Genomic DNA, 13,701 nt, shown 5'->3' on the forward strand with positions numbered 1-13,701 from the left:
AACTGGGGGCTCTGCTCATCCCACTCCCCTGCTTTGCCTGGCCATATCTCCTCAGATTTATCTCTTGGTGGCAGAGGAAGACGAGGCTTGGCACAAGCCCTTCTCCTCAGCGGCTGAAGCAGGGCCTGCCTGACACCAGGTGGCAGAGTGGGGTGGGAAAGTCATGGGGTGGGTGGGCTCCTGTGTCCCCACACCCAGGACAGCGACAGCCGACCTGAGACATCCCCACAGCATCCTGTGGGTTAAACCTCAGCTTTGCAAGCACAGGGCAACGCTGGTAACTAGACCTGAGAACCTCTCTGACTGTTTGTGCTTTGCTAGCAGTTGTACTCTGCTCCAGGCCAAGGGGTGACCCTACACCCTGGGGGACAGAGGGACAGGGCGCTCATGTGTGCAGCCCTGCCAAGCAGTGCCACCCTGGCACCTCCAGGTGACAGCACTTCCTCCAGGTGACAGAGGCTTCCTCCAGGTGACAGTTGCTTCCTCCAGGTCCCAGTGCTGATCTGCCCACAAGAGAGCCTTGCAGAACTGCAGTCTGCACCCCCTGAATGTGTCCCCACCTGTGACTTTACCCCATGGTGACATGCCAGGGTGTGCTGATGGCCTCACACTGGTTTTACATGGGATGGGGTAATTGATGTCCAGTGCCACAAGGAGTCTGTGACCTCACACCAGTTGCAGTTTAAAGGAAGCCCTGGTGTCATGCTGGGCACTGGTTTTGGGGGCATTGTGGCATCCTTGATATTGCTGGGAGATGAGCCCAAATTCTGAGTGGGCATTGTGGGGTGCCTGGTGTTCCCCATGGGCAGCGGAATATGACATGGTGCCCCATCAGTGTCCTCTGCACTCTGGTCACAGGGCTGAGCCACAACAATGGCATCTCTCTGATACAGGTGGGGAAACTGAGGCAGGGAGCAGAAAACACACCTGAGTGTTTTCCTCTCTGATGCCTCTGGATGGGAGATGCATCTCATGGGAGTGGGAATCTGCAAAATTCTCCCCAGTGCTCCTCTTTCTTGCAGTGCCAGGCACTCCAGTGACCTCTTCTGCTCCAGGGGTTTCACTTTGGTAATTCAGAAGAGATGGGGCTCAGGGAGAAAACATAGCCCTCCCACTTTCCTCTTTCTTCTCTAGCCCAATGCACCTGCTTCTCCTGGGAGGAGCAACCCTGGTGAAATTCCTGGCACCCCAGAAGACCCCATGGGAGCAGGACTGATGCCCTGGAATGAGCATCCCCTTGCACACCTCTGCCATTCCCAGGGCTCCTGGCACAGCTGGGCAGCAGTGGGTGAGGATTTGCCCAAGCAGGAGCCCTGCCCGTGTCCCACTGGCACAGGCTCCCTCCAGGGGCCATGGTTGTACGAATCCCACTTGCAAATCCTCTCGATGTGGTGGAGTTTTTCCCTCTTGTCCTCCAAATCCTGTTGCCCCTTCCCAAGCAGGATGGTTCTGGGTGTGTAAAGGAGTCTGAAGGTGTTGGCTCAGTCTCTCCTCCTCGTGCAAAGCACTTTGCTGCCAGAAGTAGACCCTTGAAATACGTGGAGTCCTACACCTGTAATTCCTCCCTTTGCCCGTGCTCCTGCCTGCAGCACCATCCCTTTATTGCTGTGTGTCTGTGCAGAGGAGCAGAGACACGAAACTATTGGGGAGAGGAGGGAAAAAAAATAAAAAAAGGCATGCAGAAAAGCGCTGTGGAAAAGCAGAGCAAATTAAGCAGAGCTCTGATCTGCTTGGGTTTGTGCTTGCCAAAAATGCACCATGCATCTTAATTCGCTCTGCTGTTCAGCTCGCACTCACTGCTCTCCTGATGCCATTTCGGCGCTCTGAGCTCAGCCTTTTCAACACTTCAGTCTTCCTCTTTCAGGATTTTTTTTTTTTTTTGCATGTCTGATTGCAGAATCTGCTGCAGGAGGGAAGGGGGAAGCCAGGGGAGGGAGGGAGGACGGGAGCCCCGACCGTGGGTGCTCCTGCCTGCGCTTCCCGGCAGCCGCCTTGGTCCCCGATGCGTTTTTTGGGGGCTGGAGGGGGGGTTTGCATCTTTTCTAGAAAGTCCTTCCTGGATGCTCTTCAGTCGCGTTTTTCACACCCAGCCGTCTGATCTGCCTCTCTCGCTAGGATCCTCCAAAGAAGAAGAAAAAACATTTAAATTGCTGTAATCCACACTGGCTTTTATTCTCTTCCAGTTCAGTTTAATCTCTCTTTCCTCTCCACCCTTATGTCCGGATTGGGGGAGGAGGAGGATGGGGGGGGGGGAAACCCACCCAACAACCAAGCGAAAGGCAGCATCGTCCTCCAAAAGAGCTTGAGAAAGCAGGAGCCGAGCCAAAGCCCCTCTGCTCTCCCCCAGCACAAATTTAACCCCAGCTTCAACTTTTCCTCTGGGCTCCAGCAGTGGGGTTTTTCCCCCTCTCTCCCCCCCTCCTCCTCCTCCACTGATTTTTAGCGGAGAGGGAGGGGGGTGGGGAATCCTTTTTATTGCGGAGCCCGGTTCTCTTTGAGAGCCTTCCTCCTCCTCTTCCTCCTCCCCTGCTTTTTGTGCCCGCCGCAGCAGGGCTGGCCAGGCCGGGGGAGGGAGGGAAGAGATGGGAAGGGGAGATCGCCCCCTCCTCTCCCTCTGTCTGTTTTTTTTGCAGGTGTGTCAATTTTAATTCTGCCCAGTAGGTGGGACTTGGTGACTTTCGCACCGTTTTTGTTATTTATTTATTTCCCCGGCTGCTTCTCTCTCTCCCTCCCTTCCTCCCCTCCCATCCCTCCCTCCCCAGCCTCCCGTTGCGATCCTCCGGAGCGGCTGCGGGAGCGGCGGGCGGCCGGGCCGGCATGCATCCATCCCCGCCCGCGGCCGCGGCCGCTGCCCTAGCGGGAATTACAGCCTCTCCCAGCCAGCTGCCAGCATGATTTCATCTGCTGGAGGATTTTTGCAGCTGATCGCTTGAGGTTTTGTTGTTGTTGTTTTTTTTTTTTTTTGGTTTTTTTTTTTCTTTTTTTCCTTCCCTCTGTCTTTGTTTCCTTCCCCCTTTTCCCCCCCTTCCCCTCCCTCCATCCCCCCTTTCCTCCTCCTCCTCTTTTTTAGAAGCAGCAATCGGAGATGGATGTCTCTCTTTGCCCTACCAAGTGCACTTTCTGGAGGGTTTTTTTGCTCTGGAGCATTTGGGGAGACTATCTGCTTTCGGTGCTGGCTTGCCCTGCTAATTGTCTTTGCAGCAAGACAGACATCAATTGCAAGAAGCCGGATGATGGGAACCTCTTCCCTCTCTTGGAAGGGCAGGATTCAGGCAGCAGCAATGGCAACACGAGCATCAATATCACGGACATCTCAAGGAACATCACTTCCATGTAAGTGGGGGTCCCCCAGGGCTCCCCCTCCCCGGCAGGGCGCGGGCTGCCCTGCCCGTGCGGGGCTCAGGTGCCCCCGGCATCGCTGCGCTGCCTGGGCTCGGCTCCCCGGGCGCAGCATGCAGATCTGCCTTCTCCCTTACCCCATCCCCCTTAAGAAAAAGACCATCACAGAAAGCCCAGCAACAGTTTGGCCAAGGCTTAAGAGGAATAAAGTAAATGAGATCTGATTCCTTAGCAGGAGAGAGAGCAGCAGGCAAAGATGCTAAAGCTGCTGCTTCCTTTAACTGTTTGCTTCTGCAAGGGGAACGCGGACGCCACAGCCACACGCCGCCACATATTCACCCGAATTGGGCGAGAAAAGCAAGTTCTGAACTGCTTTTTCTTTCTTGAGACTTTGCATCCAGTGAAAATGTCATTATTTTTTACATCCCCACATCAGAAAATTCTCCCTTCCCTGCCCTGGCTGAGTGTATCAGGGGATCTGCGGTTTTGCATTTTTAAGAGGAGAAAAAAAAAAATAGGACAGTGAGATGTTCCTTAAGTAGCTTATTTAATTCACATTGTTGCAATTTTGTAACTCGTCGTGGTGCCGCGATAGGATTTGTGTGTTTTAGGTTCGGGGTGGTGGCGGCAGTGGGGAGAAGCATCGGAGCAGCGAGATATTTTTAGTTGAGCACTTTGCGTTTGTTTGCATGCTTGTTTATCTGGAAAATCAACTTGAAGTTGCATTATCCTTGTTTGGAGAGGCAGTTAGCAAAGCCCATGTTAATCTCATCAGTGTGGAGTCGAGAAAGGAATATATTTCCCTCTTCTGAATCCATCATGCTCTTGGTGTGTGTGTGAAAAAAAAATTCCTCATTGCTTCCAATCTCTGCTCTTTATTTTGCAGTACATTTTTGGGTGAGATGAACTCTGAGCCATTTCATTATTCTAATGCTAATTGAAATGTGAGCATTTAGGGAAATGTAGCCCCCAGAGCAAGTTGCCAGTGGGAGTTGAACAGGGAAGAGGTGGAATCCTTTATTCTGGCAGTGAAATGCAGCAAGGTTTGAAATGAGTAATGGAGGGTTATTTATTTAATTTTTTTCACCTCGGTGGCATGGTTGCATGGAGGGAGAGGGCTTTGGGTCTCTTCCTGAGGCTGTTTTATTTGGTCACAGTGCAATTGCAGCAGAGACATGGAGTAATTGCAGTACCTCTCTCGCAGCTCTGCTCATCACCTTTGCTGGGTAAAGATGACGGGAGCTGCCTTCCCTGTTTGCTTACGGGTCCATGAGATACCCAGGCAGGTTTTCAGCAGGTCACTGACCCTGAATCCACAGCCCTGCCTTCCCCCTTCCCAGCAAACCTCCCTAAAAACAGCAGGAATGGGGAGAGTAGATGGGGGGAGCCAATGTAGCACTCCCCTCCCAATTGCCCCATATTTATCCTGCTTCGTGGTGCTGGAGTGTTTTCCCTTCGATGCTGGAGGGATGAGGGTGATGCTGGGCAAGTAGGAGAAACTCGTGTTTTTCCCCTGTGCTCGCTGTTTGTTGTGGTTTAGTTTTAACCCTTTGGGGGCCGGGGAGCAGCAGGAAAGGCAGGGAAGGGTTTGGGAGCCACCAGCGTGAGCGACTGTGCGTTGTCAGATTGCACAGACATCTGAACTGCTGGGAGAGGTAGTATTACACCAGTGCTTTGTGCCCAGAAAATGTCTTTGCTGCTTTGAAAATGAAAAATGCTGATAAGCAGTCTGTAAAAAAGGAGTGGGGGGAAAAAAATGGACAACTCCAGAAACAGATATTGGGTATTTTTTTTGGAAAGGAGCTTCTCCTAAGTTGGGGAAGGAGAAGAAGGTGCCAGTTTTTGCTGGAACTCATATGTCTCTCTGCTTCGCAGTGAGCAAAGCACATTCCTATACCCCCTGCATCTCTGCTGGACCCGTGCCTCCCCTTTTGGGCTTGGGAGGGCTGGAGCACAGGGCTGGGGTGAACCCCAAAATGCTCTCAGGGGCTGAGAATGTGCACAAATGAAAACTTTCCACATGGGTCTGTTCTTACTGGGGAGGCAGTGGTGGTTTATAGGGGATACTTATGGGAGCAGAGAGTTGATTTATGTGGCAGGGATGGTTCCCAGCAAAGGGGTCACTGCTGGGAGCCAGACTTGAACCATGTTCATGCTCTTGTGTGGAAGGCAGCAGGTCCTGCACCCTTTCAGGCTGATGTCAGGCCTCCCCTTGCCAGCCCTGACATCATCATGGGTGTTGGGGTGAGGGTGCCTAGAAGCCCAGCCTGGTCATGGCTGAATCACTGCTGGCATGTGAGGCTGATTCAGCTGGGCAAGGAGCAATGTTTTCCCCCTGCTTGCCATGCTCACAAGGGACTTGGCCTCTTTAGGCAGCTTGTGGGCAGCCAGGGGGCAAAAGCACCTTCTCCCCCTGGGCTGGGGGTGAGCAGGGGAGCCTCAGTCCTGTCCCAGTGGCTGAGGGGTGCAGTGACCCAGCTGGAACATCCCCACAGGCCCAGGGAAGGTGGTGGTCGCTGCTCCATCTTGAGACTGGTGAAAAAGCAAATGGAGTGTGGGGTAGTGGAACAACCCTGTGACCAGGCAGAGCCTTATTCACGTCCTAAAGAGAGCCCAGCTTCCAAATCAGGGCTTGAGTGTTGCTGATGAGAGACTGCCAGAGCCCACTCAGAGAGCTGGTTAAACAAACCAATATAGCCACCTTGGAGGGCTTGTCCATGCTACCTCCTCAAGGGAGGGCAAGACCCCTCCATGCCAGCCCACCCCAACTGGGTGGAGCCATCAGAAGCTTTGGGTTTATATCCCTTCTCAGGGGCTGATGACACCCTGTGAGGTGAAGACAACAGAAGAGTTACAGGAGATAACCAGGCTGTAGCGCTGCCCAGGGAGGATGGTGGGGCAGGCCAGCCCTGTGGGTACCTCAGTGTGGTACCCCACCATGCTGTTGCACCTTTCAAGGAATGGCTTTTGCTTCAATTGCTGGTGCTTCTGGCTTCCCACACATCCTCCTTTTGGTAAAAGTCAGGGCTGGGTGGCTCCTGCCCTGGCTGGGCTGAAGGGGACAGTAACACACAGCCTTGCAAATCCAGGTGGTGCCAGGTCAGTGGTGAGGCCGGGGAAAGGCAGGAGGCTCCTGCCCTGAGGAGGAGGTTGGGTTGGCTGATGTCCCTCTACCCTTTCCCAGCATGCCCAGAAACTTACCTGATTTTGCGTGGCATCCCTGGAGATGAGATCCTGCACACAAAGCCCTGTGAGAGCTGCTAGCAGCCCTGTCCAGCCAGAGAGCCAGCTTGGACCTGGCTGAGTTTGGAGCCACGCTCTGTTCTTCCCCCTCCAAATTTCAGGAGAGGTCACAGAGGATTGGGGCACTTCAGTGCCGTCACCTTTCCCGTACAACTGGGTGGCCTTTGCCATGTCCCCAGCCAGGTGTGACTTACAGAGATGCTCATCCCTGTGACGTGGGGCTTTACTCATTGCAAGCCCAGATGCAGAACTTTGATCTCAGAGTTGCTGTGGCACAGAACCCCTTGGGCCCCCGTGTGTGTGTTTGTCACAGCGGGTCCCCATCCCTGGCACACATGGGGCTGGCAGGAAGGTCCACAGCCCTGGCACTGTGGGGGCCTGGCAGGAGGGCCCCCAGCCCTGCACACACAGGGCTGGAGGGTGCTGGGGTGCCAGGGTGGCCGGGCTGGGGGTTCATCACCCCGCTGGCAGCGTGGGCAGCGCCTGCATGCGCCGGCAGCGTGCGTGGGGAAGGACAGACGGAGGAGTTTGCCATCTGGGCCTCCCTACTCCTCAGCTGTTGCTATGGCACTGCGGAGATGCTGCTAGGCAGGCGGTGGTGGCCTCTGTGTGTCACCCCTGGGCTCCCTGGAGGTAGGGAGATGTCCCTGGTATAGGAAGCCTTGCTCTTTAGCCAGCCTTGCCAGGGGAGAATGGGGGCTCTTCTGGTGAAATACACTCAATGTGTGGATAGTCAGGGTGGATCTGTGCAGCTCCTAGCTGCTTTCAACAAGATGAGATGAATTCAGAGCAACCCAAGAGGAGGTTGGTTTTGCTCCAGAGTGGGAGCAGGATTTTTGGGTCTCACTGGCTGGGCCAAGAGAAGCATCTTGCTCTCTCCATAGACAAGAAGAGAATCTTTATTCTTTGCTATTGGGTTGTCCCAGCAGCTCTGTGCTGGGGGTGGCAGTGCCACGTCAGCGCCGGGAGCTGCGGGGGGAGCGGCAGCGCAGCCCCCACTCGCTGGTGGGAGCTGGCAGCATGTGGAGAGGGGGAGAGAGAGAGAGAGGGGGGGGGTGCTTGGAGCAGCAGCACCCCTTCCCTGCTGCTGCACAGAGAGCTGAGGCACAGGGAAAGCTCCTCTGTGCCTGTGGCTGGGAGGGAGGCAAGAAAGAAAGGGCAGGCCTATTCCTGGAAGGGCTGGAGGGAGCAGAACTTGCTTTGGTGACCCAAACAGACATGAGAAAGCCCCCTGTGGTGCTCAAATTATTGACTGCTCTGCTTCAGACAGCAGGCACAAACTTTTCTCCTCTCTGTGAATCAGCCACGCTGTGCCCAGTGTGCCTCGTGTACTATTACTCTCCAGAGATGATGGGCTCTGCATTCCCAAAGCCTCCTAACTCCTGGTCCCAGAGGCTTTGACTGCTCCAGAGATGATCAAAAAGATCCTTAATTAAATTCATCTTGGATTTGCAGGGCTCTTGTTCATGCAGAGCGTCTCTCCTGAAGGATGTCAGGATGGGGAAGGCGGGCACAACACCAAACTTTGAGGACAGAAAAGGGTGCAGAGCTGTTTGAGACAAAGAGTTGGGCTGAGATATATGGTCTTGATGCTCTGGAGGTGAGTTAAGCCAGGAGCAGTGATCTGTGTCCTCCCCCTTTCCTGTGGCTGGCTCTTGGCTCCTTGCCCTGCTCTTCCTGTCGATCTGTCTGCTGACCAATCCTTGGGAGAGGCACTTTCCGGGCACAGGTGATGTCAGGTGTTTCTTCAGGAAGGAGACAGTGTTGGTGCCTGACAGCACTTCCCAGACTTCTGAGCCAAACATGGGGCCTGAGCTGCTGGCCTGACAGGAGGAGCTGGTGGCCCAGATGGTTTCAGGGTGCATGGGATGTGTCCCAAGTCCTCATGTCCTGCAGGTTTTGGGGAGGTCTAAATTGGTTCTGACTGATGGCTTGTCTCCTTACATTGGAGAGGTGAGACAGAGGTGTTTCAGGTCTAGGACAGATGTTTAATGGGAGGAAGAAGAGACTGAGGAAGGAGCTGCCTTGTTGTCCATGGAGGCTTTTGTAGAGCTCAGTCAGGGAAAGCTCTCTGGGTCTGTTTTGTGTTATTAGCTCACCTCTGTGAAAGCAAAGCATCTTCATGTGCTTTGGCATGAGGTTGCTTGAGGTCTCCCACAGCCCTGTGACCAGCCATGCACCCAGCCATGCTGGGCCTGTCAGTGAAGCTACCAGAGTCCCTGAGATGTCCCATGGGATCACCTTTGGGGAGCCCTGAAGGTAGATTGAGCTTGGTGATGGTTCCCAGTGCCACCCTGGCACACCAGCTTGTCCTGCTCGGTGAAGAGGCCCTGCTTGGTGTTGTCCTGGAGTTTATGGCTGGGTTTGGTGGATCCCATTTAGGGGGTTGCTGACAAGTGGAGAATAAACCCAGCCCTAAGCCTGACAGGCTTCCAAAGTGAGTGTCACTAATTTTTGTAACTCGGAGTGTTACTGCCAGGCTCTGTGGAATAGCAGGAGTTTGGTGTTCCCTGCAGATGGGGTTTCCACAGGTGCTCTAGGTGCTTTCTAAGCAGGTGTTTGACAGCAGCCTGTGGGCTCTGCTCTCCCCAGATCCTCTTGCTCTCCCCTCTGCACAGCAAAGCTGCTGCTGAGGAGGTGTTGTGGGCGAGTTCCTTGCTCAGAGGCTGCACTCTGTGCCCACATGAGATGAGGACCAGCCGCTCGCTCATCTCACGTGGTTCTCCAGGTTCCTGAGAGCCATGCAAGCAGCACCAGCACCACGGCTGTCCCCGCTCCTCCCCGAAAGCTCCACACCGAGGCTGTTGGTGCGGGAGCGGTGACAAACGAGCATCCCCGTGGGTGTCCCACAGCGCCCGGCCGAGCCTGCCCGCTGAGCCCCGCTGGGGCTGCCGGAGCCCGGCGCATCCCGGCTCCTCCGCTCCGCTATTCCCGTCTGAAGGCGGCTGCGCCGCTAGAGGGCAAGCGGCAGCGGCAGACAGCCCGACTCCGGGATGCGGGATGCGCGGCCGGCTCCGGGATGCGGGATGCACGGCTGGCTCCGGGATGCGCAGCACAGCCGGCTCCGAGCTGAACCACAGCGGGGGCTCGGGGTCACCCCCTGCTCACTGTCACCCCCTGCTCTCTGTCACGCTGGAAAGCCTTTGCTCTGGGTGCCCGTGGTGCTGGACCCCTCTTGGGTCACCCAACTCAGCATCCCCATTCCTGTGTGGGCACCTGCTGGTGTTGGATGCTCCCCCAGGAGCTGAGTGGGTTGCTGGCTCATGGCTTTCTTCTCTGTGCACTGGTCAGCGCATCCCCACCTACCCACAGCTCTTCCAGAGGGATACAGCCCCAGCCTGTCTTGGATTGAGGGGATTTGCAGTTTTTTGGATGGTATTGGCCCAGCCAAAGCGGGTGCAGTGAGAAGGTGTTGCTGGGCAATCATGACCTGCCCTCTGTGTCAGTTTCTGGCTCTGATCCTGCCAGGAAGACTCTGATGGGTCTGTCCTTGTTACTGGTGGGGAAGCTGAGGCATGGAGCAGTGGTGGAGCTGGCCTGAAAGGAGCAGAGTGAGGATGGAGATGCTTTAGCCCAGCACTGGCCAGGGTTAGGGAGAGGCCAAGCATGGAGGGAAGGATAAATAAGGCTGTTCTACTGGTCCTGTTGTGTTTAGCAGACATGAGAGAGGTCCATGGAGAAATCCTGGAGGCACAGGCTGTGAGCTGTCTTTTAGGGCCTCCAGAGTAGGTAAAATGTTCTTTGCTCCTTTGATTAAACCTCTGCTGCACAGGCTGGATGGAGGTCAGGGAGCTGAAGAGATCACACGTCCTTCTTCAAGGGAGGAAGGCTGAGGAGAGCCTGGTGTGAGACAGAGCAAGGGTGAGTGAGGGCAGGAATCTGGCCTTGACCCTGTAACATCCTCCATGTGCAGCTCCTGGGATTATCTCATTTTCCCTGTGAGCTGGGCCAAAGAGGAGCTGCTTATTTCCCTGCTGGCTATTCCCAAGGGCTGCCAGCATGGTGGAAGGGCTGTGACACCCTGTGGTCCTGCAATGCAACAGCAAATGGACCCCCAGCATGGTGGCAGAGGCAACAATGGGGTGGAGGTGTGTTGGGGAGTGGGTGATGGATCATGGGTCAGAGCCATGATACTGCTCAGGGCCTGGGCTTTGCTTCAGCTGAAGAAAGGGGGATTAAAATCTCTCTGGAATCCCCTTGAAACACTGCACTGGCAGCTCCACCAGCCCTGTTGTGCTGTGTCCTTGGGTATCCCTATCCCACGTGGTTTCCAGACCCCAAGAAACTGGGGAGCCTGCCCTGTTCCCCTCTGTGTGAGAGCTGGCTTGCCTGGAAGGGCGGCACCAGGAAAACGTGCTGTATTTTTGGCATGTTTTCATGTGCTGTAGCAGTTGAGGAGCTGAAGGAGAAGCCAGAGCCTTGTGTACAGCCAGCTTTCCTCCAGCTGCCCCCCCAGTGTTTTGGTATGGTGGACAATGGAGCCTGGTAGTGGCTGTGCCCTTCCTGTACCTGCATGTGACATCACCCCCAGCTTCAGCCTGCATAAATAAAAACTGCCTTTTTAATTAAAAACAAAATTCCCAGCAGTGGAGCAGAGTGGTCAGGAAGGATTCCCAAGGGAGTTTGACAGCACATGCACAACTCAGGGTGTTTATTCCTGACTCCCATGCTTGTTGAAGTGACAGCTAAATGAGAAGGAGGCAGGGAGAGGCTGAGCACAAGTGCTGCCCCCTCATGCAGCTCTTGCCTGCAGCTCCATGCTGGGAAGGGGACAGGGCACTGGTGCCTTTGCTGGCAGCTCTGCATTGTCCCTGGGGGACTTAAAAGTGAGTAGGAGCAGATGTGAGCACGGTGAAGCCCCCATCCTTCTGGGTTCTGCAAGGCTGTCCCATAACTAGTTCTCACCAGGAGGTTCCCACTAGGAAATGTTAATGTGGAAATGCTCAAACAGATGCTGGGAATCTGAGTGCTGCTGAGGACCCTGCATGCTCAGGGGTTTGGCAGGATAAATTAGGAATATGAATACTCAGTACTCAGCTGAGCTGCAGAAATGCCAGGCTCTAACTCCTGACCCTGCCAGGACATGAAGCCACATGGGGGAGATCTCGGGTGCCTGCAGCTGCTGACTTTCCTTCTGCTCCTGGAGCAGCCCTGGCCTCATCCCCCATGCCAGTTCTCCATGGAAATGCTGTGCAGTGACCTGGGCTGGGAACAACGAGTCCTGGTTCTCCAGTCTGTGATCCAGCTGTGCAAATGCTCCCTTGGGCTGCTTGCCCTCCTCCTGCCTGTTCCCAACCCAGGCAGGCAGGGCCAGCTTGGGCATCCCTTGTGTCCCTCAGTACAGCTGGGATTGCCTGTGGGGAGCGCTGTGGCTGGGAAAATCTCTCTTGTCCCCAAAACTCTTTCCTCCACGATGTGGATGGCTGTTCCTGGGGCAGTGAGGTGGATCCTGGCTTTGTCTGTCTCATGCCTTGCCTGTGATCTCCCAGCCAAAATTTTCCCAGGAAAAGTAAAGTGAAGGCCGCCGAGCCATTTGTGGAGCAAGCAAAGTTCAGTGGGACACAGGGTCAAGGATGTTGTGTGCTCCCAGCTGCCCTGCCTCTTGAGAGCATCCCTTCCTCCTGGGGCTCTCTTTGTGCCTCATCAGAGAAGCTGAATCTTGCTGGGGACTATTTCCTCTTTTGAGCCTCACATGGGCTCTGGACACGTTGGTGTCCAGGGGGGACAGGACAGAGTAGCACAGAGTGAATCAGCATCAGAGCAGCTCCCTTGGGAGGTGTTGTTCCCCTCATTTCAGGTCAGGGCAGGTGCTGAGGGGTGTCCTGGGAGCATCAAAGCAAAGCCTGAGCCCGAGGAGTGCGGGCAGGGCACCCACACGGTGCAGGGATGGTGGCTGGGCAGGGAGGGGCAAGGAGGAGCTCTGCAGGGCTGGCGCCGTGGGGGTTAATGGTAAGGTGCAGGATACAGCTGGAGCGGATTTGGGAGAGGCAGAGCCTAATGAGGCTGAAGAGGTATCAGGTGGAAGAGCTGAGCTGTGGAGAGATGAGGGGGCTATGTGGGAGGCAGGCAGTGGTCGTTGTTCCTGGCGAGGTGCTGTGTGTTGGTTTGGAGAAGAGGAGCTGGAGCAGAGATGCTCTCAGGTAAGGAGCAGGGAGAATTCCCTGTCCTGGCTCTGGGCAGCTGGGAGGGATGTGGGTGTCTGTGGCTGGCTGCTGGTGGCTCTGGGGATGTGTGCTGGTGTCTGTGCCCCCCATCACTTTGTGGGTTCATCCTCTGGCCCTTGGCTCCCTGCTTGTATCTGAGATCCCATCCCAGGGCCAAGAGGAGCCACTATGAGCACCCCTACCTGGAAATCCTCCTCTCTGTGCCCTGCCCTGCCTGTGCTCCCCTTCAGGACTCGATGTGTCTGATCTCCCAGCCTGGTGCTGCCTTCCTTCCAAGGGGGATGGTGGTGGGGCCCTCAGGCTCTGCCCCAAGCAGGGTACCCAGCACCCAGCATGTTCTGGCCCCAAGGGAAGGGATCCCTGCCTTCCAAAAGGCACGGGGAGCACAGATTTATTTATTTGGAGACTTAATTAGCATCTTTAAATATTAAATAGTAAACAAACTGCGTCTAGTGGGATCAACGTTTACAAGCAGGGATTTTTTATTTTTTTTCCTGCTCTCTGGGACATGCACTTGTTTTTTAAGTGTTTGGGGAGGAGCAGCTGTGTGTGGGCTCTGGTTGATGGGTGAGGGATGGACCACAGTGCTGCTGGTGAAGGAGGGGGAGAAGACAGGGATAAAGGTGCAGGAGGGCTTGGGAAAAATGGGGCAGAGAAGCAGGGGTGTGTGCCTGGAGCATTGATGTTGGGGAATTGCAGAGCCAAGTGCTGGATTTTGGCATTTCCTGCAGGATGTGTCATTCCCTCCTGCCCAGGCACGTGGAAGGGGACAGGCAGGAGATGGAGGCTCCTGCCTCAGCACAGCTAATTGCAATCAAAAGGTGGTGGTCCCTGCAAGGGGAGGTGGTTTGCAGCTGATCTGCATCCTATTATCTCTGCAAATGGAGGCCTGCCTGCTAGCAGATTACACTGGGGGTTATTTATTGGCAAAGCACTGTACAGTTTTAATTTTTCC

The 13,701-nt window shown here is 55.1% G+C and overlaps 1 protein-coding gene across 4 annotated transcripts in view; it reads left to right on the forward strand.

Moving 5' to 3' along the window:
• Window positions 1-2,532: 2,532 nt before the first annotated feature.
• NTRK3 (neurotrophic receptor tyrosine kinase 3) overlaps window positions 2,533-13,701 on the forward strand; it is a 222,011-nt gene continuing 210,842 nt past the window's right edge. Inside the window, exons 1-2 of one of the 4 annotated variants that reach the window (XM_064721858.1) lie at window positions 2,533-2,633; window positions 3,071-3,333. In XM_064721858.1, coding sequence (XP_064577928.1) covers window positions 2,583-2,633; window positions 3,071-3,333 — 314 coding nt within the window. In that variant the 5' untranslated portion in view covers window positions 2,533-2,582. Of the gene's footprint in view, window positions 2,634-2,711; window positions 3,334-13,701 lie in introns of those variants that run through there. The other 3 variants (XM_064721860.1, XM_064721859.1, XM_064721861.1) reach the window with 3 other exon arrangements.

The sequence above is a fragment of the Zonotrichia leucophrys genome, chromosome 10 (assembly GCF_028769735.1).
Source record: "Zonotrichia leucophrys gambelii isolate GWCS_2022_RI chromosome 10, RI_Zleu_2.0, whole genome shotgun sequence".
Taxonomy (NCBI): Eukaryota; Metazoa; Chordata; class Aves; order Passeriformes; family Passerellidae; genus Zonotrichia; species Zonotrichia leucophrys.